Here is a 27500-nt window from a genome sequence, read left to right as displayed (position 1 = left end):
CTACGTCGCACGTGGCGAGAATTTCTCCAAATTCCAAGTCCTCAGAGACTCCTACTAAAATTCTACGTCGCACTTGGCGAGGATTTCTCCAAATTCCAAGTCCTCAGAGACTCCTAAAATTCTACGTTGCACGTGGCGAGAATTTCTCCAAATTCCCAGTCCTCAGAGACTCCTACTAAAATTCTACGTCGCACGTGGTGAGAATTTCTCATTCCTGCGGGAACCCAAAATTAAGTCCTTTTGAGACATTATATAGTGTAGTTCACACACGTCTAAGCCCTTACGGGACTGATCATTCTAGTTCGTTAGAACAACTCCTTAACTTCACGCTACAGCCGGCCAAGTCCGAGCGTGACAAAATCCAACTACGTCTTCCGAGACACATATCAAAATTCGTTCGCCAAGAACAACCACGTCTTTCCGAGACATATCAAATTTTAACAAAAGTCTCCTCAGACTTACTAATCAACTGTCTTATTCAGACAGATCCATTCTCCTGCAGTCTGTACAATTGAGTGTTTCAGATTCCTGCAATTGAGTCTTTTCAGACAACCTGAGTCTTTTCAGACCTACCATATAACCATTATTTCAAGATGGCTAATACCAGAGCCCAACGAAACGAGGATTTCAAATTCTACATGTCTGCTGGGAAGGACATGGGGCTATCAGGGCAAGATCTGAGAGAATGGGTTCAAGAGCGAGTGGACGTTGCCAAGGCGGAGAGAGAGAGAGAACGTGAGGAGATGAAGAGAGAAAGAATTGCCCAAGAGCAGGAGAAGGAGAAAGAACGTGAAGAGAGAGAGAGAGAGAAAGAATTGCCCAAGAGCAACGAGAGGAGAAGAAACGTGAAGAGAGAGAGAGAGAAAGAATTGCCCAAGAGGCGGAGAGAGAGAGAGAACGCGACCATGAGCTCCAGGTGCTAGAACGACAGCATGCCACCCGCCCCCGCCCCTGCAGCGGGAATGAGTGCCCTCAGCCAAGCTCACTCGTTCATGCCAAAATGGACAGAGTCCGAACCCGAAGTATGGCTTGAAAGGGCCGAACAAGTCCTGGAGTGCTGTGATCTCTCCCCCGCGGAACTCTCCCTTGTTCTCACTAAATTCCTGGGCGGAAAGGCCCTCGTTGCCTACCACGCCCTTTCAGCAGAAGATAGGGAACTGGGAAGCCGTCGCCAAGCAGTTACGAAGGCGTGAGATTACCTCCCTGAGCGGTTGAGGAGACGTTGGAGAGAGCAGCCCAGAGAAGCAGGCCAGACTTGGTCTGATTGGGCGTACCATTCGGAGCGGGCATTAACAAAATGGCTCGATTCCGAAGGAGCCACAAGCACCGCCAAGGTACTCGAGCGGTTTAAGTTCGAGCATTTCCTGCGCTACGCCCCTCCTGCCCTCGCCACTCATATAGTGGAAAAAGCCCCAGCAACACTCACCGAGTGTTGCCGAATAGCAGACATGTGGGAAACTCACCACCCTCAAGAAGGATCCATGGGGCGGAAGATAAATCCCCCGTCCCTCCTTGGAGGATCAAATTCCCACAAAAATGGGAACCCGGGCAAGTCCCTAACTTGCCATTATTGCAAGAAAACAGGGCATTCCTCTGAACAGTGCCGGAGCAAGAAACCGGCTCCTCTCTCTCCTGGAAAACCGCCCAATAACTCGCCTGCGCCCTCCACAGGGGCAGCGCGGAAAGACTTCAGCCAGACCTTTTGCACGGCGTGCAAGGTTTATGGCCATTCTCCCACATTGGCAAAATGCCCAAGCAATAATAAATCAAGTACTCCCACCGTCGCCTTGGCCGTCACAGATCCCAAGTCATTAGGCCCTCCCACCGAAGGGCCCGTATACGTGACTTCTCCACGAGGTAGCCACCCCGCGCGCCGAGTCACTGCATTCGAGGACTCGGGCGAGCAAATCTCCCTCATTCGAAGGGACAGAGTTCCCTACGGAGCTATCGTCAATAGACGAAAACTCGTCACGATCGAGGGAATAAATCAATTTAAAATGATACTCCCTACGGTCCAATTGAGAGTCACAAGACCTCACCAATCCAAAATTTGCAATCTTGCAGTAGCAAGCCATCTCCCCGGAGGCTATGGCGTCATCCTGGGACAGGACTTTCAGTCCCCACAGAAACCACGACAATCTAGGGGTCCACATTCCCCGAATCATTCCTCGGGTGTGAGTAATCCTCCCCCGCTTCTCCCTCAGTCAAGACTGGCACCCCCTGGGTACCAGGAGGACATGCAGTCCCTACCAGTGCCACCTGAGTACGATGTACAGTGGCCCCCTCGATCGGTTTCCGATCCAATTCCAGTGCCCGGCCCTGCCTCAGTGCCAGTGCCAGGGCCCCAATCAGATCTCCCTTCCGGAGATGTCAAATTCCTGCCGGTGCCACTTGTATGCACCGAGCAGTGCCAAGCTTCGTCCGTCCTGACCGACTAGCCCAAGAAACCTCTGATAGTGCCTGACTCTGCCCTAGTGCCAGCGCCAGAGCACTACTCCGATCTCCATTCACGGGATCCAACTCAGGACCCCCTCTCTTCCCCCAGCCTGGCACCGCTACCAGCGTTGGCAAGAGAGACGGTTCCTCTCGACCACAGCGGAAGCTCACCTGCAGGTGCGGCCTCGCAACCCGTGTCTGAGCTGGTCATCGTTACCTGCGAGCCGCTCACGCCGCCCCCGACCACCTCCTCTCTGCCTCAGTCCGTCGCCGACGCAATTGCAAGTCAGGATTCTGCCATATCTCACTTGGCAGATGAACTACAAGAGCTGCGACGGATCATAGTAGAACCAGCACGGAAAACTCCTGCATCAGCTGTCGCAGCAGCAGGCCCAGATAGCACTCCATGCTGCCCTCCGGTCTCGGGCCCTCCGCTTCCCTGGCCGAGGACGACTGTCCCCTTAAGAAAGGTTCGAGGCGAAATTACCACGGGCGTGGGAATTTCCAGGTAATTTACAAAGAGCTCTAGAGCTCCCCTGGCACCTGTGCCACCATTTCATTTTTCGAAGGTCTTGGCACCTCTAATCCAGAAGGGGATGTCAGACCCTCCGCTATCTTCTTCCGTTCCTCAGGAACTTCTACCTCTTATCACCCTCTATTAATCTTTCCTTAAATTATCACCACAAGAGGCAATTAAGTACGGGATACCATTCCCCACACAATGTATATATCATTGAGAATAACAGAGTGAGAAGTGGCACGCCCTTGCATCCATACCTTGGCACCGGGCGTGCGTGTCAGCTCTTCCTGAAGTAGTCGCGCCCTTCGGGTGCACTTTCTCGCCCTGGGACTGAAGTGATAGTCCGGGCCGTAATTTATAGGCGAAGGACGATAAATTCCCGCCGAACACAATAAAACCCTCACTCTTTTTCCCTTAGCTCTTCTGCCAATATCATTTGCTCTCTTTTAGTTATTTATTTATCTTTCTTTTAAAGAATCGCGAGTCATAGACTCTTGCCCTTGTGATTTAAATGCCCCTTTCGTAAGCTCCCAGAGACTTGTTCCGCCTTTCATATGTGGTCGCGTTTCCATTCGTAACATCTTGTTAATTTTCCTTTTGTTATTATTATTCCTTTTTCCCCCTCCCTTCCTTCTAAGAACTCTGTTTGTCCTAGACCCCACATCTTTTGTCTGCTCACCCCGTCATAACATTGAGTACGCGAGTGTAGGCAGTGGACGCATAAAATTAGCATAGTTTAAGGTTAGCGAATTAAAACTCGCGAAAACTCTCGCCCGCATACGACTGTCAAAATCCCTGTATGCGGGTCGGCCATCCGCTAGCGTTGGACTATTAGCTAAGCAATTACCAAGGCGAATATGTATAGTCATTACAATATCGCGTAAAGGGGATGTCATTTACAAAAAATAAACACTGTTTTTCATTTATACAGCCTCTTCAAGGCAGACTGTACTAATCGCATGCATTTAATCTAAAATTAAGTAACCATGTGTTTTAATTCTTAAACAATAACCTTTCTCTTCATTCGTTTGCTATAGCCTCATAAACTTGGTCTTATAATCCTAATCAATTCACATTGTTCGAGTCACTTTATAAAGTTATCAATGTGTAACCAAATCTAAAGTAATTACTCTTTTGCAAATGTTTAAATCACCGTGCGTTCTGTTAAAGAAATTTTTCCCAGTGTGTTATTAAAAGTAATGTCACAGTTTCATAAATCCCTTAGTGGTAAAGTTCATTGCCAGGCAGAATGTAGAGTAACATAAAGCATTTGCCGCTCATTCTTGTATATCGATGTACACACCCGAAGAAGGCATGTACATCATCTTGTATGGGGAGGTATTATGATTAGCAAGAACTCGCTAGCAAATTGCCTCCCCTTTTTTGTTGTTGTTGTTTGTTCTGTTGTTTTCATTTACTGCAAGCTGCTCCATCGATAGACATCTGTCTATCGACTTCACACGGTCAGAATACAAGGGTTTAAAACGGATTAAGGCCACTCCCTTTAAGCAGATCTTTCTTCGAGGCAACAGTGATTTCTGTCTGGTCGTTTTCTTACAGGCAAAACTCCCCCTGCGGGCATCAGCTGGAAATGATTCAACCCCATATGCTGGAAGTGCCCCCTGCCCCATAGGAGGAGATAAAAGCAGAAAACCACGATGCCCCTGCCTCACACGCGCGCTAGAAGAGAGGGAGTGAAGAAGTCCCAAACACCTGCCCCTGGCAGTGCCCTTAGCTAACCACGTGGCCCTTTTCAAAGTATACTTTCTTGTCGTGCCCTTCGACCGCGAGCCACGTGTTCGCTCCACCGTTGACCTGCCGGATGCCCACATGCCATTGCCCGGCCCTTCGTGAAATTCCCACGCATTGCCCTTTTACGTGAAGCCCCCGTATCCTAACACGTGAAGAAACTCGCCCTCGGAAATCGCAAGTCATCCACGGACCACTTTCTACGCTGGAACCAGACCTGTCTTAAGGTAATGTGCTCTGGAAGACCTCCATTCAGTCACGCTTTTGTCTCGTAATATTTACTTAACTTGTGAGCCAGTAATCACCGAATCTCTTGTCAAATGTTCGTGCTCCTCGAGTGTCGGCAGTGCTAAGCTATCATTAATTCATCGAAGCCCCTTGGCACCCTCAGTGCAGCTTCGAATTCATTATTCTTTTGTCTATTTTCATTTCTGGCGTATAACGTGCATATCTCTCATATCAGAGGGACCCTCTATCGTGGAAGCTTCTTGGACTGTGTCTGGAATTCCCCAGTTTCATTCATCCCATAGGAATCCCCTTCAGGATCAATAATCTACTAGCATTCCTCTTTCCCGTACTAACGTTATTTATGTAAATACACTCCTGCAAGTTTGCCCACGTGTTTTACGTAATATCTTTCTCAGTAACAAGAGCCTTAAGCTCATATGAAATTCCCCTTTGTTTTCCTCTTTTTTACGTTTTCCTGGACCCACGAAGTCAGAATCACAAGGCTAAATTACCTTAAATTGTTGCTACCTGTCTCACAAGGAATATCTCAAACTAAATCGCCAGGAAAAACGTAAAAATATCTATATATCTATATATATATACATATATATATATATATATATATGCTATTTATATATACTGTATGTATATGTATATAATATATATATATATATATATATGAATATCTATGTATATAAATGTAATTACTTTTTAGCCCTTGAAAAAGGTGATTCCACAAAGTGCTGCCCAATCCAATTTCCACACAGGATTTTAGAGCAAGATTGCATGGCCCTGTCATCCACCAATGGAACATAATTCACTATTTGAAAGCCACAATCATATTGCTAACTGGCGGGAATCGAAAATGTCCCTCTTGCACGTGGGGAAAGTTACAAACACTGAACTACGAAGTCCAAATAAATATATATATATATATATATATATATATATATATATATATATATATATATATATATATATATACATTATATATATATATATATATATATATATATATATATATATATATATATATATATATATATATATATATATATATATATACATATGAAAAGCAAGGGTAGGCGACGACCAGCAAGGCACATCAGTGTGAGGGTGGACCAGGGAAACCAGTTAACTCTAACATATTTCTTTATTTCCAACGTTTCGTAATAATTTATTACATCATCAGGGATCTGTTGAATAATGAATAAATTACTCGAAAAAGTTACTGTAAAAGCTTTAAAAATCATAAGAAAAATTAGAATAAAATTCACCAAATACAATACAGCTAAAAAACACAGCAGAACAAAAGACCGCTAGCCAACCTTAGGTGGAGAGAGCAAAAGACAGAATGCTTATGGAGAGAGTTAACTCAGGTAAAGTTGAGTAGAGGAGGTTTGGGTATTCGACTGTGGGACTAGCTGTCTGATAAACAATGACTCGAGTATAGGCAATTCGTGGGGATTTGCTGTTTGGCCTATTATGCTGAAATTATTTCTTTCAATATGAGTTTTACAAATTTTGGAATGAGCTCTGATATTAGAATGTTCTGGATTGGAGAGCCTACAATCAGTACGAAAGCTTATTTCCCGATGGGAGTCGATTCTGACCCTCAGTAACCTCCTCGTGGATCCGACATATGTCCCAGAGTTACACTTAGGGCAAGTATACTTATACACCACGTTAGAGGATAAAAAAGGGCTTAATCGATCCTTGCAGTTCAAAAGTGAACCAATCGTTAGAAGATTTTTGGGAATTAATTTTAAATTGGTTCATTTTTGAACTACAAGGATCGATTAAGCCCTTTTTTATCCTCTAACGTGGTGTATAAGTATACTTGCCCTAAGTGTAACTCTGGGACATATGTCGGATCCACGATGAGGTTACTGAAAGTCAGAATCGATTCCCATCGGGGAATAAGCTTTCGTACTGGTTGTAGGCTCTCTAATCCAGAACATTCTAACATCAGAGTTCATTCCAAAATTTGTAAAACTCATATTGAAAGAAATGATTTCACCATAATAGGCCAAACAGCAAATCCTCACGAACTGCCTATACACGAGTTATAGTTTATCAAACAACTAGTCCCACAGTTGAATACCCAAACCTCCTCTACTCAACTTTACCTGAGTTAACTGTCTATAAGCACTCTGTCGTTTGCTCTCTCCATCTAAGGTTAGCTAGCGGTCTTTTGTTCTGTTGTGTTTTTTAGCTGTATTGTATTTAGTAAATTTTATTTTAATTTTTCTTATGATTTTTTAAGCTTTTACAGTAACTTTTTGAGTAATTTATTCATTATTCAACAGATCCCTGATGATGTAATAAAGAAATTATTGCGAAACGTTGGAAATATAGAAATATGTTAGAGTTCACCGGTTTCCCTGGTCCACCCTCACACACACACACACACACACACACACACACACACACACACACACACATATATATATATATATATATATATATATATATATATATATATATATATATACATACACACACACGTGTCCTCTAGCTCAGTAATTGGTAACTCTCATAACTAGCTGAATACTCGAGTTAGATCCCACAGGCCAAAAATATATTCAGGCTTGTTTTCTAAAAATGTTTGATGACGCTATTAGCCTAAACTAAGAATTATAAACTTGTGGTCAGTCGACAGTAGTATGTGGCATAATAGCAGCAAATTTCACAATTCCACATTCACCACATGAAACTGAATGACGAATTTCACAACACATTCACCTCATGAAAATGGATAACTAAGAACTCTATGTGAAATATGCATAATGTACTTCATGTGGTATTCCGCCATTCATCACAGCCCTAATTTACTCGATAACCGAATATCTTTCTCATCCTATGGGTCCTTATCTGATAACCCATAGCCTTCAAGTTGGACAAGGTATGATCTTATCGATGAGGGGGAAAAAAAACCTACCGTACTGACAGATACCAACCAAGAGGAACGTCAAGAGGCCCTGGGTCGCTGCCAGACGCATGTCACCAGACGGCTTTTATGCTGCCGTGATAGATACTAAAGGTAAAATAACGGTCGCAATTTATTACACCTGAATTGATCACTTTCCGTCAGGGCAACAGACTGCAGGAATAAGTGGCACTGTCTTGGCTCTAATTAGGGCTATGTATAGAAGTGCACTTGGCTTTCAAGAGTGCATTGAGGGCATTTTCTGAGTTGCTCTTTGGTGAGTTAAAAGATTAATTTGTTTTTAATGGAGGTAAGAGAAGTGAGTTATGTTGCATTAAATGATTTGAATAAAATATAGAATATCTTTTTATTTTCCATAAAAAACAATGCTACGTTGCTATGATGAAGACATGGTATCATGCAGTCATATACCATTATTATATATGTATATATATATTTTTATATATATATATATATATATATATATATATATATATATATATATATATATATATATATATATATATATATGACATGAAACATTTTCTGTTAACACAGAACTCCATCAAATATTAGGGAGGCCATAGAAACTCCAAATTTTGGAAAATAAAGGCTATATTTCAGAGACCGAACTGTCTCTCCCTCAGGCAAATATATATATATATATATATATATATATATATATATATATATATATATATATATATATATATATTCATGAAGCTACAAATGTCAGATAATATCAAATTCACGCTGCCTCGGGAATATCCCCGATGGGGAATTATCACCGAAGGCAGCGTGAATTTGATATTAAATTTGGCATTTGTAACTTCATGATTGTATACAAATCACGGTGATAAAAAAAATATAAAAAAATTTTCATATATACATATACACAATTTATATATACATCTTCTTCTTCTTTTTAACGTGCTTTTATTCCCATTTTTGTATGGGGTAAGCACGATGCCTTCTTTTGAAGGACTTTTGATTTGGCTTTGGGTAGACCTGTGGTCTCGATCGGCTGCCCTGCCTGACATCGCTTAGACCCCGGTACGTATGTTTCATGTATCATACCAGACTCAACGCCCTTTCTTCCCAGCAGCGAGAAGTTATTGCGCGGGTATGGCGAGAGTTCGAGACGTGTGAGATGTTTGTTATGTTTTTAGAAGGTGTTGTAGTGGCTTTGTTTTGTGTGTGTATTTAGTCTGTAACATCCATTTGCTTTTTAAGCAAACCTATCCGTTGATTACATATATAATCCCGGGATGTCTACACGGATAGCAAAGTGTCTGCCTCTCTGATCAGTCGGCTGCGGGTTTGAACTCGCGCCACAGACCTCTACGAAGTCCGAAGCTGCTGCTGTAACCGACTGAGCCATCGAGGCTCTAATTTATATATACATATATGTATATATATACACACATGCGTAAATCACTCTCAAAGCCGTTCTTTTGCTTCCACATATCTCCAAACATCTATGTATGCAACTGCAATACGATTCAATCATTACAGAACGAATGTGAGAAGGAAGACTACCATGTCTTTTCAGAAACCACGAGTCTGAGAAGAAATGGCTAATTGCCGCGAAGAAAAATCACCAGCCTCAGTAACCCACCTTTGTCTTCAAGGAAGAAATCCTCTCAAATTTATGGTTCTGCTTAAAAGTTGCGCAACACGGCTGTCACTGTGTTTACCTTCAGAGCACATTCTTTTCCTGTAGTTTATTTTTTCTCTCTCTTTCTCTTTCTCTCTCTCTCTCTCTCTCTCTCTCTTAGGTAATCTTTACGTCATTAATTCTGTTAAGCGTGCACTCATTTTTTCTATTTTTGCTTCGGGGCTCTTGACTAAAGAATTTTTAATGATGTTCCCCCCACACCCCCTCTCTCTTTCTCTCTCTCTCTCTCTCTCTCTCTCTCTCTCCCCACTACGTCTGTCTGTATGTCTGTTAATCTATTTCTTTTTCTCTCTTAATTGTAAATCAAAGTTTAAAAAATGAAAAAATAATCACAAGTAACTGTAAGCTCCAAATTTCTTAATACGAGCCTCATCTGGCAACTGTATCAATATTAATATAATTTAATTTTTATTACTACTATTAGTACTGTCAGTCGGAATTTGAACAGCAGTCATTTTTAGTTAATATTCAGCGAAGAACAGAATCTTTTCTTGGCACTTAAATGGCACCACTATTTTAACACTGTCAAGATAATTAGCGGTGGCAATTTTATTCTGATTTACTTTCCTATTTTCTTTTTAATTTTGTGTTGGTTGTTTGAAGGTGGGCGAGTCAGCCAATTCGCTTTTTTTAATTGTTCTAAAGAGATTACGAAATTGTTTCGGCATTTATACATTTACATACATATCTATTTATATATGTATATATATATATATATATATATATATATATATATATATATATATATATATATATATATATATATATATATATATATATATATATATATATATATATATTTATATATATTTTATTTATATTTTTTTATTTACCAGAATTAAGCCGTTTTCCCTAACAGGGTGTTGCTTAAGAGGAAATAAAAAAACACAATGGTCATAGTCGTTCTAACATCTGGATCATTGCTGATGTCGCTTCGCAGTAAAATCTCCACAATATTAGCCTCTTCATATATATTTATAAATGTGTGTGTGTGTCACATGTGATTGTGAGGTTGGATTTAAATCACTCATCATTGAGTCATAAACGGCCCCAAAAAAATAAAGACCAATATTATTCACAACTTTCACTTCAGCACTTTCTAAATATTCCTCTACAGTACTTGTCCCTCCGATCGCTTTCGAATTACACATCTTTTACCAACCTACTGTTCTCCAAATACCTGTATGATTCGACCGCTTCCATTCTTCCATTATCCATATTAGGCCATTGTACCGTTTCCCTGTTTTTCATTTACCTTCAAAACCCTACCTGGCTCAGATTTGCTTTCGCCTTTCTCCTCATTCAGACTTTAAACTCTTTCGTTTGTTTCTGCAGTTTCTATTCACCATGCCCAATAGGTACCGTAACGTCAGACATTCTACAATCCATTCATGACAGATGATTGATCACATAACTACTGTTCTCTCTTGGACCTCTCATGTAACTCCATTATATATTAACCAATCATGCAGACAACAGATCCAGTTTCACATTAAACTAGTCACTCTCTCTTCTGCACATTCTAGCACATCATTTGCTTCCATCCTGAAAACTTTTAATTCCCTTCAGTAACTGGCGATCTTATACTATACATCCTGAGCACCCTTCACATTCCCTCTCTGGCCCTACGTATGGCATGACTAGCTGCTTCCTTTTACTCTAAACTTCTCACAAAGCTGTTTACTAACAAACACTTGCTCCACACACCCTCTTCCTTGTCTAGACCCACACTGGTCTTCCTTTATCAGTCCCACTGTCATATGTCTTACATTCTTACCCAAAACTCTACAACACACATTCCCTGACACAGTAATTGAAAATTATTTCCTTTTAATTCCTACAGTCTCTTATATCACCTTTACCCTAATACAAAGGAACAATTACTCAACTCATTCTTTAGGAACGTTTCCCTCATTCATGCGTACCTTACGTGCCCCGGTCAGCCTCTCAATCACAGTTTTACTTTCAGACTGCAGTATCACAATTGTAACCCCATCAACTCCTGGTATCTTTATACTCTTCAACTTCTTAATTACCCTACTAACATATGTACCAGATATTTCTACAAGCATTCTCGAGCTGACCCTAACTCCTTCCAGTACCCACTCTTGCGCCAGTTAGCCATGTCTCTTCTATCTTATAAATTCAATATCCATATTGTGTGTATATATATATATATATATATATATATATATATATATATATATATATATATATATACATATACATATATATATATATATATATATATATATATATGCATATGTGTGTGCGTGTGGGTGCAGATTGCAAATGTGGATACTCGTACACATGACTGCACAAACATAAGTATACCTACATGTATACGACACGTTTCAATTTAGTCTATCCTAAGGTTATTTCCAACAGTTAACTCAATTTGATAAGCCACCGAAATTAAATTAAATAATTAAAACAAGAAAGTAATCCTTCGGAACAGACACATCATATAATTCTTATTACCGCGTCCTCTACTTCATTAAACGACCTCAACCGCCTGGCGGGTATCCAATACACACAGAGGACCTCAAACTTGATCAAACGTCTACCGAACGACAAGAATTGGGGCGTGTCACTGAAGGAAGGGATGGCGTACATCAAAAAGGCTCAAAGGCACCTTCTTCTTCTTCTTCTTCTTCTTCTTGATGTTTTTATCTTTAATTCGTCCTCGGTTTTTATTTGTTTGATGGTGTTTCAAAATGCGATTTGTGCTTGTTCGTTTTCTCCCTGTCGAGTGGTTTAACGTTATACATAAATGCCTGTATACACACACACAGACACACACATATGTATATATACATACACACACACATATATATATAAACATATCCATTTCCTGTAATCTAACAGTTAAATATGTTCCTTAAAAAGACCCATAAAAGATTACATACACACACACACACACACACACACATATATATATATATATATATATATATATATATATATATATATATATATATATATATATATATATATATATATATATATATATATATATATATATATATATACACATACACACACACATATATATATGTGTGTGTGTGTGTGTGTTTTATAAGAACCAATCAACATAGACGTCTGCAGTGCCAAAGACTAACTAAGACTACAGTATATGCAATCCTCTATAAACCTGAGGAATCAATCAGCTGCAAGGACTTCCCGTATGAGTGTAACATTTAATTTCACCTTCACTGACCTCTTTTCCCATGACGGTACTACCGCAATCCTGACAGGCCCAGACCGCGTCGAAATTCATAGGGTCGGTGGAGAGGACATTTCCACCGCACTGGCTGCAGACGAGCGTGCTGTAGTGGGTGCCAAGCTCCGTGGGATCAGCACAACGCCGGCAGGTGCATTCGAAGAACTTGGATTTCTGCGGGGAGATGATGACACAGTCTCGTTGACAAGGGCAATCCTTTCGTGAGTTTGGGATTTTTAATTAATTTTTTTTTTTGACATATGAGCAATCTCTTCCTAATAACACCAATGAGATTTCCACTTTTTTGGAAATGAAAGCGCGTGCAATCATACAATTATAGTAATATTGCAAGGCATGCATTCTGTAACCTTTGTTGGATAGCAACACAGTAAGGAGAAGGACAATGAAAAGCGAAGAATAAACTAAGAAAGAGACATAACAAAGAAAATAAATGAGAACAATAATAAATAATCTACGAAGTGAGATTCACGTCAAACTGTTCAACAAAAGTGGATGTATTATAATCTTATTCTACTCCAAGAGAACATCATTACATATGTACATACATACACACATATATATATTATATATATATATATATATATATATATATATATATATATATATATATATATATAATCTATAATATATTTATATAATATAATATCCATTGGCCAATCAAAAGATAAAATTAGTAACTGAATAACTACGCCCTTCTCATATTCCCTAAACCGATCAACAAACCAAATAAACAGCTGAGTGAATGCATCTTTTCTATTTCCCTCAGCCAGTCAGCATTTTACTGAGCATTTGACTGAACAACTCGTTCTTACATTCCCTTACCCAATCAGCCCTTAACTAAAGAATTGGTTAGGTCGTTTTAATTACCCTAAAAGATAAGAAAGAAAACTAAACAATGGGTTCAATAAATCATTCTTTTATCTTCTAAAAAAAAATATCTAAAACTGGCTAATTTCATCCAGTCACCAACATCAACTACACAACTGGCCAAATGAATCGTTCTGACTTTCCCTAAATCATTCAACAAAATATTATAACAGTTGGATAAATATGTCTTCCTTACTCTAAAACAATTGATAAATTTAAAATTAACATGGTCAACAAACAGCTCATACTTTCTACTTCAACTGAAAAAAAAATTAAATAAAAAATTTGATAAATAATTCTTGCTTATTTTCTTTAGATCATCCGATAAATATAACAAACGGTTGATAAAGAAATCGAGAACAATAATTAAATTGAAAAATAAATTTAAGAAAGCTATAATTTCCCCTAAAATACAAAAACTTAATTAAAGAAAATATGGGAGGAAAAAAATCGACATTACTTCCCCTTAATTCGTCTGTATCTAAAAAAAAAATACTGGCTAAATAAATCGCTTTTGCTTTCCTAAAACCAGTCCACAAATAAAATATTTATCAAAGACATTCTGTACTTCAAGCAGTCAACAAATAAATTGGCGCGATAAATGGTTCTTACTTCTAAACCAATTACCCAGGCAAAAGTAATCGGCTAAATGAATCAATCTTGGTTCCCCTCAACCAACCAACAACCACGTGAAATAATTAAGTCGGCACGAAACTTGTTTACCGTCAGGTGACGCTCAAAAGCACAGCGACAAACGTAAAACTGTTTTAGCCACTTCTGCAGGTGCCATGGGCTGCTACGTCTGAATTAAGTTTCTTTCTTCTTCTTCTTCTTCTTCTTTGGAGGGCACTTTATTTTCAACACTTTGCCAGCGGACCGTTAAGGAACGAGCTTCGGATAAAAGTGCGACTTCTTTAAATACTCGGGACAATGGACATTGCCCCAGGTCAAGCTAAGTTTGGCTTTGCCAGAAAATGTCGCCCTCATTTTTCGTCTTCGAGTCGATAAGCATGCAATGATGAAAGTGTATGTATGTATATAAAAAAAATATATATATATATATATATACATGTATATTTACGCATATATACATAATATATATACATATACAGTATATATGTATATACATACATATATAATATATATATGTAAGTGTATATATATAATATATACACATACACACATACACACACACACACACACACACACACACACATATATATATATATATATATTACTAAAAGGACCTCATTCAAACTGGATGGTATCTAATGGGGTATTTATCCGGAAAAAGTTACAAGCTTTCTTGGACAAACAGTCCACATTATCAAGTATCATTTGCTTGTAAAATATTTTCTATCTTCTCTTATTTACCTTTTTACTCTTAGACTTATCCACTTGTTCCGCATCCGCAAATCCCATCACCGTTTTATGCCAAAATACGATACAACAGGTGGACACCCACCCATAAGGGACGGCTCCCGTAGGTTCCCAGAAAGTCTTCTGAGATGAGGTTGATAAGCACCGTGCTACTCCCCAACCTTGCTGAATCCCACCACACACGACTAACTACTAGGTACATAACAACAATTAAGTCAACGACAGCACAACTGAGGTTTGAAGAGACGGGCCTAATCGTCTCCCAGCCCGGGACCGATGCCAAAGATGTCGCAAACTCAAGAGCGGAACGACATGATCTCTAAACCAATCTCGACATGACTGTGGAACCCTCCGTCTTCTTCTGTGTTCCCTGAATTATTCAAAAAAGCGAATCTGTCATTACCTATGAGACAAGAGAGAAATGCGAAAACTCTGGGGAAGACGGCATTGAAGGCCGCTACGATGAGATCCAAAATACTCTAACATGGGAGTGAAGAAATCGCAACAGGTGAGCTCAGTAGCATCGCAACTCAAATAAGAAGAAAAATTATCGCTCATCAACAGCATCTTCAAGACAGGTGCTTAAGCAGAAGTGAGCACAGGGATGTTCAGGTGTCTCAGGGGATGATGAATTTGGGGCAAGTGGCGTAAAACTTCCTGTCTTCCTGTTCACAGGTATACTTCCCACCACCATCACTGCTAATACTTCAATTACTAATACTGTTACAACTAATACGAGGACAGCTTAAATCTGTATCTTGGCCTAAAATGATCGTACCTACGAGATGGTAAATTATATGATGGCACATTGTTGATTCTAGAAAACAGCTTTCACTAAAACATTTCAGCTAGGTGTGTTGTTGCAAAATAATGCTGTTTAAGAAATGAACTGACACAAGTTGTGTTTTAGGGTTACTAAAATCTTTTAATGCTGTCATGACAGCAATAACGCGACTCTACCTGCCTCTAACCTCTCTAAATTCCTCTCACCTAACGAAATTTCTTTACGTCCTTCAAACCAGTAAAAAATCCTACATCTAAAACCCGACTCAAAATGCACGTGGCAAAATCCCAGTTTTAACCTTTCTATCTCAACCGTTGCCTTAGAAGCACTCCAATAAATCCGTCAGCTATAAACCCACTAAATATGCAGATGGCCACGCGTTCCTTAAGTATTTATGTTCGCTGCGTCGTAAATTGAGCAACTATTAAAAATCAAATGACTCCTGCCAGCCATCCTCACTATTTACTACCCGGCCATTTACGACCCTGTCATTGGACCCATCCCAATATTCTGCTCTTCGTTTCATTCTCATATTCTATTCATTACTCGCCATCTTCTCCAACGAAGTCATCGTTTTACTCGTGCCCACGTATGTGTGATATATATATATATATATATATATATATATATATATATAGAGAGAGAGAGAGAGAGAGAGAGAGAGAGAGAGAGAGAGAGAGAGAGAGAGAGGTGTGTGTGTGTGTGTGTGTGTTAAGTATTGAATAAATAATTCAAAAATGGCTGAGCAAATTTTGACCTTCGGTAAAAAAATTATGAAGATACTTTTTCATCACAATTTGGCTACGAGGTTGATAATTCAGGAAGACTGCAAGATTTTTTATTTGTACTATAATGTTACATATTGCCTTCTGCACTTTCCAAATTATACTGCCCAACAAAAATATAGACATCTGTTCATTGCATTAACCACAATCTTGTGTGTGTGTGTGTGTGTGTGTGTGTGTGTGTGTGTGTGTGTGTGTGTGTGTGTGTGTGTGTGAACAAAGACATCTATTCATTGCATTAACCACAATCTTGTGTGTGTGTGTGTGAACAAAGACATCTATTCATTGCATTAACCACAATCTTGTGTGTGTGTGAACAAGGAACATGAATTTTGTGGCTCCTGCTCTTTCCAGCCACTGAGTCATCTCTGTCCTTCAGGTACAACGACCTGAGCTACATAAAGCCTCGAGCACCTTCTCCACCCCCAATAATCTGACAGGTCCACCCACTTCCTGCAATTCTCCACCGAAGACATTCCAACACGCCCCCGCCCTCCTTACTCATACCACCCACAAAAATAGCAGAACCTCGCTCAGTCCTTTGTAAACTTGGCACCACTGCCAGAACGCCAAGAGCATGGGTGGGGGATGGAAGGTGGCGATTCGGGGGTGGGAGACAGAGGGCCTTCGACCCTCGACCCTCTACGCCTAATTGTGAGTGATGTCTAAAAAGGATGTTTACTTGAGAGAGAGTGCAGTAAGTTTCTTCGAGTCAGGACTGATTTGGGTACTGAAAAAGATGGGTAGATGCGGTGAAGTAAACAAGTAAAAATGTTTCCTCGGATTAAGGTTGATTCTGGGTGGTAAAAACAAGGGCTAGGTGAGATAAAATTAGAAAATAAATGGTTAATTCAGATCTAAGTGGAGGTGGTTTTGATGAGACATGACTCGATGCGATAAAATAACTGAACTTCAGTCCAAGATAGATTAAGATAGTGAAACGATTGGGAGTTTAATGACAAACACAAGAAAAAGTTTATTTAGGTAGTGAAAAATATAAGTAAATACGATAAAAAGACGAAATATGTCCTTGCTTCAAATCAGTGTTGTAAGTTTTAAGCAGTGGAAACGACAGGCAGCTGTTATAAAATGAAGAGTAACAGGTCCACTCAGGTAAAGACTGATTTGGATAGTGACATAAAACTTAATGAGAGATGATGAAGAAATGGTTGCTTCAGGTCACTGTTGATTCCGGAAGCTGATACAACAAAAAAAGTAAGTCTTCTACTCTGTTATCTGCCCCGCCCCTTTCTCTCCTCTTTTTCCTTATAATATAGTTCTCTTCGGGCCTGGGCTAGATAGGGAAATAAGCTGCTCTACCCATTGACATACACAAGTAAAAAAAATAAATAAATGCTGAACTGAAGTAATGCAATGACTTTGTTTCATGCAAAGACGGGACGGGTCAGATAAATTAGTGGGCAAACACCCAGGCTTAGCTCCTAAGTAATTTATAGACCGCCTCTTGAAGTATGAATGACCAAAGAAAACGTGAAAAGGTAGCACTGAAAGAATTCTGGCATTTGGATTCAGCATTTACACGGAATAAATCAATGACCTTAGGTCATAAATCGCGAGTTATCAATCACAAGCCTAGATGAAATAAGGATTATGGTCACGAAAACAGGATGTCAAATATGGAACGATCCTCTGACAGTCCGAAATGACCCAAGGTCGTGATCTTAAAACATTTTCGGATCCTTCCGGATTTCATACATAAATTTTCAGATCCTTAAGAATGGGTCCTGGATCAAGAGATCAAAGACAAACTGCCAGATCCTTTGGAACAGGCTCAGGCTCAGGATCTTAAAATTAAGTTATCAAATCCTTCCAGGTAAGCTCTGGTTCGGAATCTTAAAACTGTTTTCAGTTCCCTCCAAATATGCTCTAGTTCAGTGTCTCAAAACTAAGTTTTCGAATCCTTCCAGATAGGCTCTGGTTCAGTTTCTTAAAATTAAGTTTTCAAACCTTTCCAGACAGGCTCTGGTTCACGATTACAAATTTAAGCTTTCAAATCCTTCCTGACAGACTCTGGTTCAGGATCTCAAAACTAAGGTTTTAAATCCCTCTGGATAGGCTCTGGTTCAGGATCTCATAACAAAGCTTTTAAATCCTTCTGGGTAGGCTCTGGTTCAGGATCTCAAAACTGAGTTCTCAACTCCTTCCAGATACGCTCTGGTTCATGATCTCAAAAACAAGCTCTCTGGTCCTTCTGCCCTGCTTCAGGATCCTAACCTATGACATAAGTTTTCGTGTCCTTCTAGACTGGCTTATGATCGGGCTCTCAAGAAGAAACTTCTAAATCTTTCTCAAAAGGCTAAAGGTCAGAAATTCTAGAGCAGATTTTCAAATTCTTCCAAACAGGTTCTGGTTCAGGATCTGAAAAACAATTCGGGTAATTCCTGATAGGAACAAATTTTCAAATCCCTCTGGACTGGCACAGGATCGTGACCAGACAACCAAATTTCCAGATCCTTTCACAAGTTCCCAGATTAAGATCTCTAAAACAAATTTTCATATTCTCATGACTGGTTCATGGAAATTATCTCAAAACGAGTCTGCATATCCTTCCAAACTGATGCATGATCATGATCTCAAAGCACAAAATTTCAAAGAGATAATCAATCATTTAGAAATCAAGATTGGCTCAGGATTATGATCTCGAATACATGATCGAGCTTTCCTGCAAAAAACACCTTCCCCCTCAAATTTCCTTTTGGATGCAAGATGCAATTTAAAAGATAACGTACTGTCGTTTCTGGCCAAGGCTATGAAAAAACAGGAAGGAAGAAGGCTGGGGCTTTACTCAGGTAACAGCAGTGTAGTGTACATGCCTCCTATGAAAAGGATGTTTACAACAGTCATACTGAGACAGATGAACAACAGTACACATATGCTGTATCTGTTGGCCAAAGTATACAGTAAAAAATGAGATGACTTTCGTGGGGGCAGATCGCCATTTCTTAATTTGATCATCCATAGGGGGTCTCCCAATCAATGTCTTTAAAGGATTTCATCAAAATCTGGATCAATTTGTTGCCACAGAACGAGATGCAGGAAAAGACACTGATTACAACTAACTTGCTGGGGGAGGCAATCTTTAAAAACTTTAAAAAACTGGTTAACAAATTTTCTAATTGAAGGGTTCATGAGTCAGGCGTTACACGCTCATTACATTACAAGACAGCAAGCAGGTATGCCCCACAGTTTCTTCTTTTACTGTGCTTCATTTCTCCCTCTTCTTCCTCTTGCTTTTACTCAGCTAGACAGCTGGCTTTTTACTTCAACACCAAAGACAGCGAATGCAACGGAATTTTTTAGTTTTATCAATAAATGTTAAGATTTCACTTGCCAGTATTAAGCTAAAGTACTCCTCTGTACTCTGTACTGGAGTACAGAGTCCTGGTTTTATCAGTCCCTTTATTTCGTCCATTTGTCATCCACAATTGGCTAAGCAACTTGATCGAAAACAGACTTTAAACGGAAGCCCTGACCCAGAGTGTCAGTGAGTAAGCGCGTCGGCGTCAATAACCTTGATGTTGTCACGCCAGTTTTAGCAGCCATAAATCAATCAATCAGTTTGAGTAAGCGCGTCATTTATGTATTCATGAGCTGAATCGACATCGCAAAATGAAATGAAAGAATGTATTGCGATAGATGCTATCTTGTAATTCATTTTGTAAGTTTTAAAACAAAGAAAGGAGAAACTATTAGATTAATTGAGTTTTAAGAATGTTTTGAAATAAAGAATGAATACTTGCAAGATGTATCCGTATCCTCTAATATATATATAAAAAAAATTGTATGGCCGCTCTCTTACAAGTTTTGAATCATTTGTCCTTTACGAATAACAGACGGAATAGCTCAGTGAAGTGTCACGTATAATAAGCTGATTGAAACCCATCACAGAATTTTACAAACTACGTGTATTTAAAACGATGTGAAACGTCAGCAAGCTTGAAACATTATTGCATATCAAACCATCTGAAACTGCTATAGACATAATATAATTTTCAACTTACAGTTTCAAAACGTGCTTTACCATCCACTTCCTATACATTTTTCTGCATTCATAACCAAACTTTGATACCTTTCAAATTACACTACCCATGCATCAAACACTTCACTCTCGATTTCCCATTATTTCTACATTTATTCTCGATTTCCCATTATTTCTACGTTCATTCTTGATTTCCTATTATTTCTATGTACGATTTCGACTGAAATCTTTTAAAAATTCAAATAGGAATTCAAATAGGCTTCTTGATCACAGCCAGCTCCAGATTCGTGCCTGAGAAAAAATGCGTTCAGCGCTTTAACTAAATTAGCAATTATTAAAGTTTATTATATCTTTTACTTACCAGCAGGCTCCTTCTCCTCCCCAGTGTATTCGTGACGAGGCTAGTATACGCTGTTGTGATGGAAGCGCCCTTGGGTATGAATACAGTACTCCGAACAGTGGCTCTCATTGTCCTGTCATAGATGTTCTCAGTGTTTGGAGAACAGTCGTGGGCCATCATGGCTACCTTGGGGAACACCCCCTCTACAGATTGCCCATTGTGATTCGTTTCAAAGCTATTCGTAGTTAGGATGCCACAAATCCTGTAGATCTCATCTGTTTCTACGCCTTTGAAGTTCATGCAGTTCCTGGTGCAGAAGAACTAGTTGAAAATACGAGGAATTGTGCTGGTAAGAAGACTTATAGAAAAGAGATACAGCATATTACTAAACTATGATCTTGTAATTTTTACTTCAAAGTAGCTTTTGATGATTATAAATGTGGCATCTCCTAAGAAACTTCTAATGATATCAAAGTTCCTTTCAGAAGAGCTACTGCATATGATTTACTATAATAGATATCTTCAGATCCCCTTTCGCTTAAAGACATAAATTTCGGAACTTAAGAAGTATCTAAGATCATCTTAAGATAAATAACGTTTGTGTCCTTACGTCAGTACTCTTTTCTATTTTGGAAATTAATCCTAGGAACTGTTTTCTCCAGAAACCCTGGATAACTTTTGCATAGCTATCTAAGAAACATTTTCATATGCGAGACAATAGCTATCGTTTAACAGCAAAGATAATGACAATAGCTATTGTTTAACAGCAAAAATAATGACAATAGCTATTGTTTAACAGCAAAAATAATGACAATAGCTATTGTTTAACAGCAAAAATAATGACAATAGCTATTGTTTAACAGCAAAGATAACGACAATAGCTATTGTTTAACAGCAAAAATAATGACAATAGCTATTGTTTAACAGCAAAGATAATGACAATAGCTACTGTTTAACCGCAAAGATAATGACAATAGCTATTGTTTAACAGCAAAGATAAAGAGGTAATAATATAAATAACTTCCGGCAAAAAAAAAGACTTTAAATCAATCACACTGAATATTTGAAAATGAGAACATTGATAGGTTCGGTGAAGATAAATAACTAGGTACTTACTTCAGATAATTGATAATGTTCAATTCGACTCTTTGCTTCCAGTCTGCATCCATGAATTCCATGCTGTCTTGTAGGACAGTGATCATCTTCCACTTCTTTGGATCAGTGTATTTTGTCAGAAGACATCTTAGAGGGAGTATGCATTCGTAGGCAGGATCAGGTTGTGTGGTGTCCATTACATAAGTCAGCTTTTTTGCCTTCGAAAGCACCTTGCACTCTGTCTGTTTGGGAGAAAAACGCAATTAGGCTAAACTATCACAAAAATCTACACAAGCAAAGTTACATGCCATACGGGGATGGTAAAGGAACAGGATGGAGTCTATTAAAAAAATAATCAATCCAAACTGCTGAGAATTATAAAACTGAATCGTCTAATGACATCGAATAAGGGTTCTTTGGCTCTGTCACCCTAGAACCAAAAGGGCACTTCCAAAGTTTTCTAAAGTTAGTAGAAAAAGTAAGGAAAAATGTACGCATGCTGAAGGACTACACAGCAAAGGACTTTCTGGAACAGAGAGATGCGTCGCACACACTATATATGTCAAAGAGGAAAGTTGCAAGTTGCACATTTGAAGGTCATGGGAAACGATCTCTGCGCCCATTCAAAAAGGGTGGCAGCAGAAGATCCACAAACACTTGGAGAATAAATATTCGATTCATTAACCTCATGAAAGATGGAATTTTCGCAGCTTGGCGAGCAGAGCGGGAAGTTACATTTTGAACAAGTGTAGGCGCCAGTGACCGTCCTGTGGCACCCCAAGCACAGGGGAATCGACATATTTTTTGGTCCTACAGCTACAGGAACTTCTCTCATGATGATTTCACCGGGTTTTATGTCACGAGTGGCCACACAGTACCTTAGAACAAACATTTCTAAAATACCAGCGCTAAGTGTGGAAAAATCTGTTCTGAAAGAAAATTGGTCTCGGATGACAGCAATACTACATAAAAATAATCAGCTAAACAGCAGTGATGGTTACATGATCACTGCAAATGGTTAAGAGGACAACACGAAAATGGCGTGTAAAATAAAAATTAATATAAAATAAGCCAGGTTACACAGAAATGGCTTTCCTCCACCTTTCTGTCGAACTTATCCATGTTGCTACATTGTGTCGTGAACTTACTTGACCTCTCCCTTCCTGACAAAGTTGAATCACCGGTTTGTATTAATAGCAAGAAGTCGTTCGTCTGTGCCCTTTCTTTACATATTGCTTTGGTTGCTGCTCTGATGAGCTGATCAATTATGTCCTCTCTTCTTTACTAGCCTTATGAACCCCATCATGCTTTGTACTTCTGCAGCAACTGCCGAGAGATTTTGACTAAATCAGGAAAACTATGCTGTCTCTCAAGTCCCGAGTCCTTTGATTTAAATTTAGTAACAAGGCTTCCTATGAAATAATACATGAATGCTATTCCAGATCCCTTTTTTATTTATTTCCTAGTGTGAACATGCCACATCTGAGTGATTTAAACGCCACTCTGCAAAAATTTTCTCTTTTCTTACACTGTCTATAATCTGTGTTTCTGAAGCAAAAGAAATTACAGATTTACAGATTCTGCTTGCATGCACACCACCGTATTAACTATATTTTATGAATTCCATTATATCCATAAATTTTGCATGATACACAGAGGACATTTCAAAACATTAAGACGAAGTAGGCAAAGAAGCCTGGATTGACAAATTTTTCACTAATGTTTCAACTTAGGTCAAATGGGTAATAAACTGAAATTCTAGGTCTTTTTAAAAAAAATTGAGCTTTAACATGGAATAAACAATCCTTGACAGCTATGTACCTAAGCTTTTGCATCATTAATAATTTTTGACTTTTGCATTATTAACCATTTTTAACCTCAGAAAAACTGCTGAATTTCCTGCTCACCTTCCATACACAGGATGAATTTCAATGACATAGGGGATACAGGAAGCCTTGTGAAGCTTCCAGGCCTTTTTCTGGCATTCCTTGGAACAGTAGAACGAAGCGTGGCAGGACGAGCAGGACTGCTTGGCAGGCACCTGGCACACTTCGCACAGGTTGGCTTCCATCCCTTAGATCCTGTAGAGGAAGAGGAAAAGGATACGTAAGAAAGATACTTTGATTTCTGTGTTTATAAACAGGTGAACTGAATATAGAATTTGGGCCAAAGGCCAAGCACTGGGACCTATGAGGTCATCCATCGCTGATATGGAAATTGACAGTAAAAGATTTGAAAGGTGCAACAGGAGGAAAACCTAGCAGGTGCACTATGAATCAATTGTCAGGAGAGGGTGGAAAGTAAGATGGAAGAAGGAGAATATGAAAGGAAGTACAGTAAAAGGAACGAAAGGGGTTGCAGCTAGGGGCCGAAGGGATGCTGCAAAGAACCTTAAGTAATGCCTACTTGATCCTTTTCCATATGCTCTAGTTTTATCTGATATCACGTGACCATAAAGCCCCGCAAAAAGTCAACCTTAAATTTTCACGATTCTGACAACTCCTAAAACGAAATCGGTCAACAGAGGTGATGAAACTCCAGTACTTGCAAAATCTTGGCAAGACTAAGAATTTTTGGAATCCGCCGGCAAATTAATTAAACAAGTAAAAACTGCGCCTAAGTTTTCTGTGTGAGCCGCAGCCCATCAATCTTTCAGCACGGTGATGGCCTGTCCTAAAGCGTTGCCAGACACACGATTATGGCTAACTTTAACCCTAAATAAAATAAAAAAAGAAAAACTACTGAGGATAAGGGGGTGCAATTTGCTATGTTTGATGACTGGAGGGTGGATGATCAACATACCAATTTGCAGCCCTCGAGCCTCAGTAGTTTTTAAGATCTGAGGACGGACAGAAAAAGTGCGGACAAAAAAATTGCGGACGGACGAGGCCATCTCAAAAGTTTTCTTTTACAGAAAACTAAGTGACACAGGAGTAAAATCAGTCTCTCTATACATTCAACTGTCGCTTTACAATGCTGAATGGTCTAGCAGCGGGATAAGGCAGCAATGGCCTTCACGTCAGACACTCATGCATAGCAGAGAAATCTTAGCTTGAAACATACTTTTTGAAAGTTAACTTATGTATCTCCTACAGACAAGCTTTCAATAAGTTCTTTTATTATTATAATTACTTATTATTATTATTATTATTATTATTATTATTATTATTATTATTATTATTATTATTCTGAAGATGAACCCTATTCATATGGAACAAGGCCCAGGGACCATGACTTGACATTGTAAATGTGTAAACAAAATAATAAAATTACTGTTGCAAGTTTCAACCGCCCCCTGAGAGTATGCTGTCATGGATGCAGGTGAAGACTAAGATTGATACAAGAAAAGTCAGTTGTCTGTTGGCACCCTCAGTGACTGTTCAACTATTTCGCCTTACGGGTAAGTGCAGTATATCTAGAAAAGAAAGTACGGAAAAGTTAATACTGGCTTGTAGTGATAAGGCTATCGACATCCAGCAATTCTTTCAGTTGTAAGTAACCCTCCCTGGCTTGAGTGTAATCAAGTCTGCAGCTTTCTTCAATGGCTGATAGATGAAATAACCGTTGGTTATGTGCCAAGCTTCATCTGTAAACGTAATAAGGGATGTCCTCTATTCGTCTCTCCTACCATAACAGGAAGAATTGCTATGCATCTACATATGTACTGTATATATTTATATACATGAATATATAATATATATATATGTATATATATATATATATATATATATATATATATATATATTAATATATATTAATATAATCTACCGTCGTCACAAGATCCTTACTACGTGGCTAGCCTAGTTCTGTCACATCAGTTCTCACGTCCGTCTATCCTCATAATCTCTCGTAGAACAACATTCTTCAGAGGCTACGAATCACCAAGATTCAATTGGGTGTCTTGATCTTTGCTTTCACAGTAGTTCCTCCTCCTCCTTCAGCTATGCTTGGATTTCCTGTTCTTACTCTCTTTCTACTTCTTGCTAAGTTCTTGGGCCTTGGATTTTCTATTTTCACTCTCTCTTTCTCTCTCTCTCTCTCTCTCTCTCTCTCTCACTTCTAGCTGCAGTTTTGTGCCACTGAATTCTGTATTTTGCTCTGTGTTTTCTTGTATAATGATTATCAGTCTCTCTCTCTCTCTCTTGCAGAATAAATAAGTATCCCTGTTCCTCCCTCTACTTCTTGTGACATTCTTGTAATACCAGACATCTCTCTCTCTCTCTCTCTCTCTCTCTCTCTCTCTCTCTCTCTCTCTCTCTCTCTCTCTCTCTCTCTCTCTCTCAATCTTCTTCTTCTAAAGCAAGGTGGCTTACAAAGTGCCTATTTTCTTTTCATCAAGTTCATATCAAACCCCTATAATCTTTCTCTGTAATGTAAAGCAGATGGAACCATTCATTTCTAATACTTTATATCATCAACTTTCATTATATATATCTTATGATTAACGGTTTTATGAATTTCTGTGCAATCTACAATTTATCTCCGACGTAAGACACTGAATATAACGTCGCGGGACTATTAAAAGTGAATGACTATAATTTCATTCATTTTCCAAACATAAGAGTAATACGTCTGTGTAAATAATGATCGTGAACTCTAGAATAAGGCTTTCACTAAATCAGCTGTCGTCTCTTTCTATACTTAAACTGCAATGTCATTAATCATTTATCTCTTTTTCGCTCACTCCGAAATGCTCCTGAGTCATTAACATGTCTCTCTGTCTCTCTCTCTACTTCTTTCATAGAGTCCCTGAGTCACTAGAAATCTATATTTTCTTTCTGCCTTTTCCATTTGCAATTATCATGATACGTTGGCGCGTCATAAATTATTCGTATCTCTGTCTTTTTTCCCTCTGCAATGCACTTGTTTTGTAAATTATCGTTAGACTCTCTCTCTCTCTCTCTCTCTCTCTCTCTCTCTCTCTTTCAGTCTTCAGCCAGCATAAATCTATATTATCAATTATTCGACTTTTCCAATTGCGTAGCTAATAATATCGGCATAAAGAAAGTTTATCTTCTATACATATCTACTTGTATAACATATTTTATATATATATATATGCGTGTGTGTATATATATAAAATATATATATATATATAATATATAATTATATACGTCTAGCTTTCGAATTGCTTACATACACAGGTATTGGATATATCTACCTATATAATATATTTTATATAAATATATATATGCGTGTATGTATACAAGTGTATGTTGAACGCTGCTAAAATAACTAACACTAATTTCCTCTATTCTGTTGTTAAACCAACGACACCAGAAAGAAAACAAACGTGAATAAGCAACAATTAATCTGCAACTATAATTATCTTTGGTCGTGTTTACGTCTAGCTTTCGAACTGCTTACATGCACAGCCAATACCCCTTAGTGGCGACTGCGTCTAGACCGATTTGACTGGACAATTATTTACTTGAAAACGCCATCCACCCCTTGCATGACGCACT

The 27500-nt window shown here is 38.8% G+C and overlaps 1 protein-coding gene across 2 annotated transcripts in view; it reads right to left on the bottom strand.

Moving 5' to 3' along the window:
• The window catches only part of LOC136830214 (SET domain-containing protein SmydA-8-like), a 98994-nt gene that overhangs the window by 5533 nt on the left and 65961 nt on the right, over positions 1-27500 (bottom strand). For both annotated transcript variants that reach the window (XM_067089512.1, XM_067089511.1), the window contains 5 exons: positions 23943-24116; positions 22721-22913; positions 22057-22277; positions 20962-21247; positions 12761-12937 (listed from right to left, as the gene is read on the bottom strand). In XM_067089512.1, coding sequence (XP_066945613.1) covers positions 12761-12937; positions 20962-21247; positions 22057-22277; positions 22721-22913; positions 23943-24106 — 1041 coding nt within the window. In that variant the 5' untranslated portion in view covers positions 24107-24116. The remainder of the gene's footprint in view (positions 1-12760; positions 12938-20961; positions 21248-22056; positions 22278-22720; positions 22914-23942; positions 24117-27500) is intronic.

The sequence above is a fragment of the Macrobrachium rosenbergii genome, chromosome 46 (assembly GCF_040412425.1).
Source record: "Macrobrachium rosenbergii isolate ZJJX-2024 chromosome 46, ASM4041242v1, whole genome shotgun sequence".
In the NCBI taxonomy this organism is placed as follows: domain Eukaryota; kingdom Metazoa; phylum Arthropoda; class Malacostraca; order Decapoda; family Palaemonidae; genus Macrobrachium; species Macrobrachium rosenbergii.
Note: the sequence above shows the minus strand (reverse complement) of the source record. Positions and strands in the feature narration are given on the sequence as shown.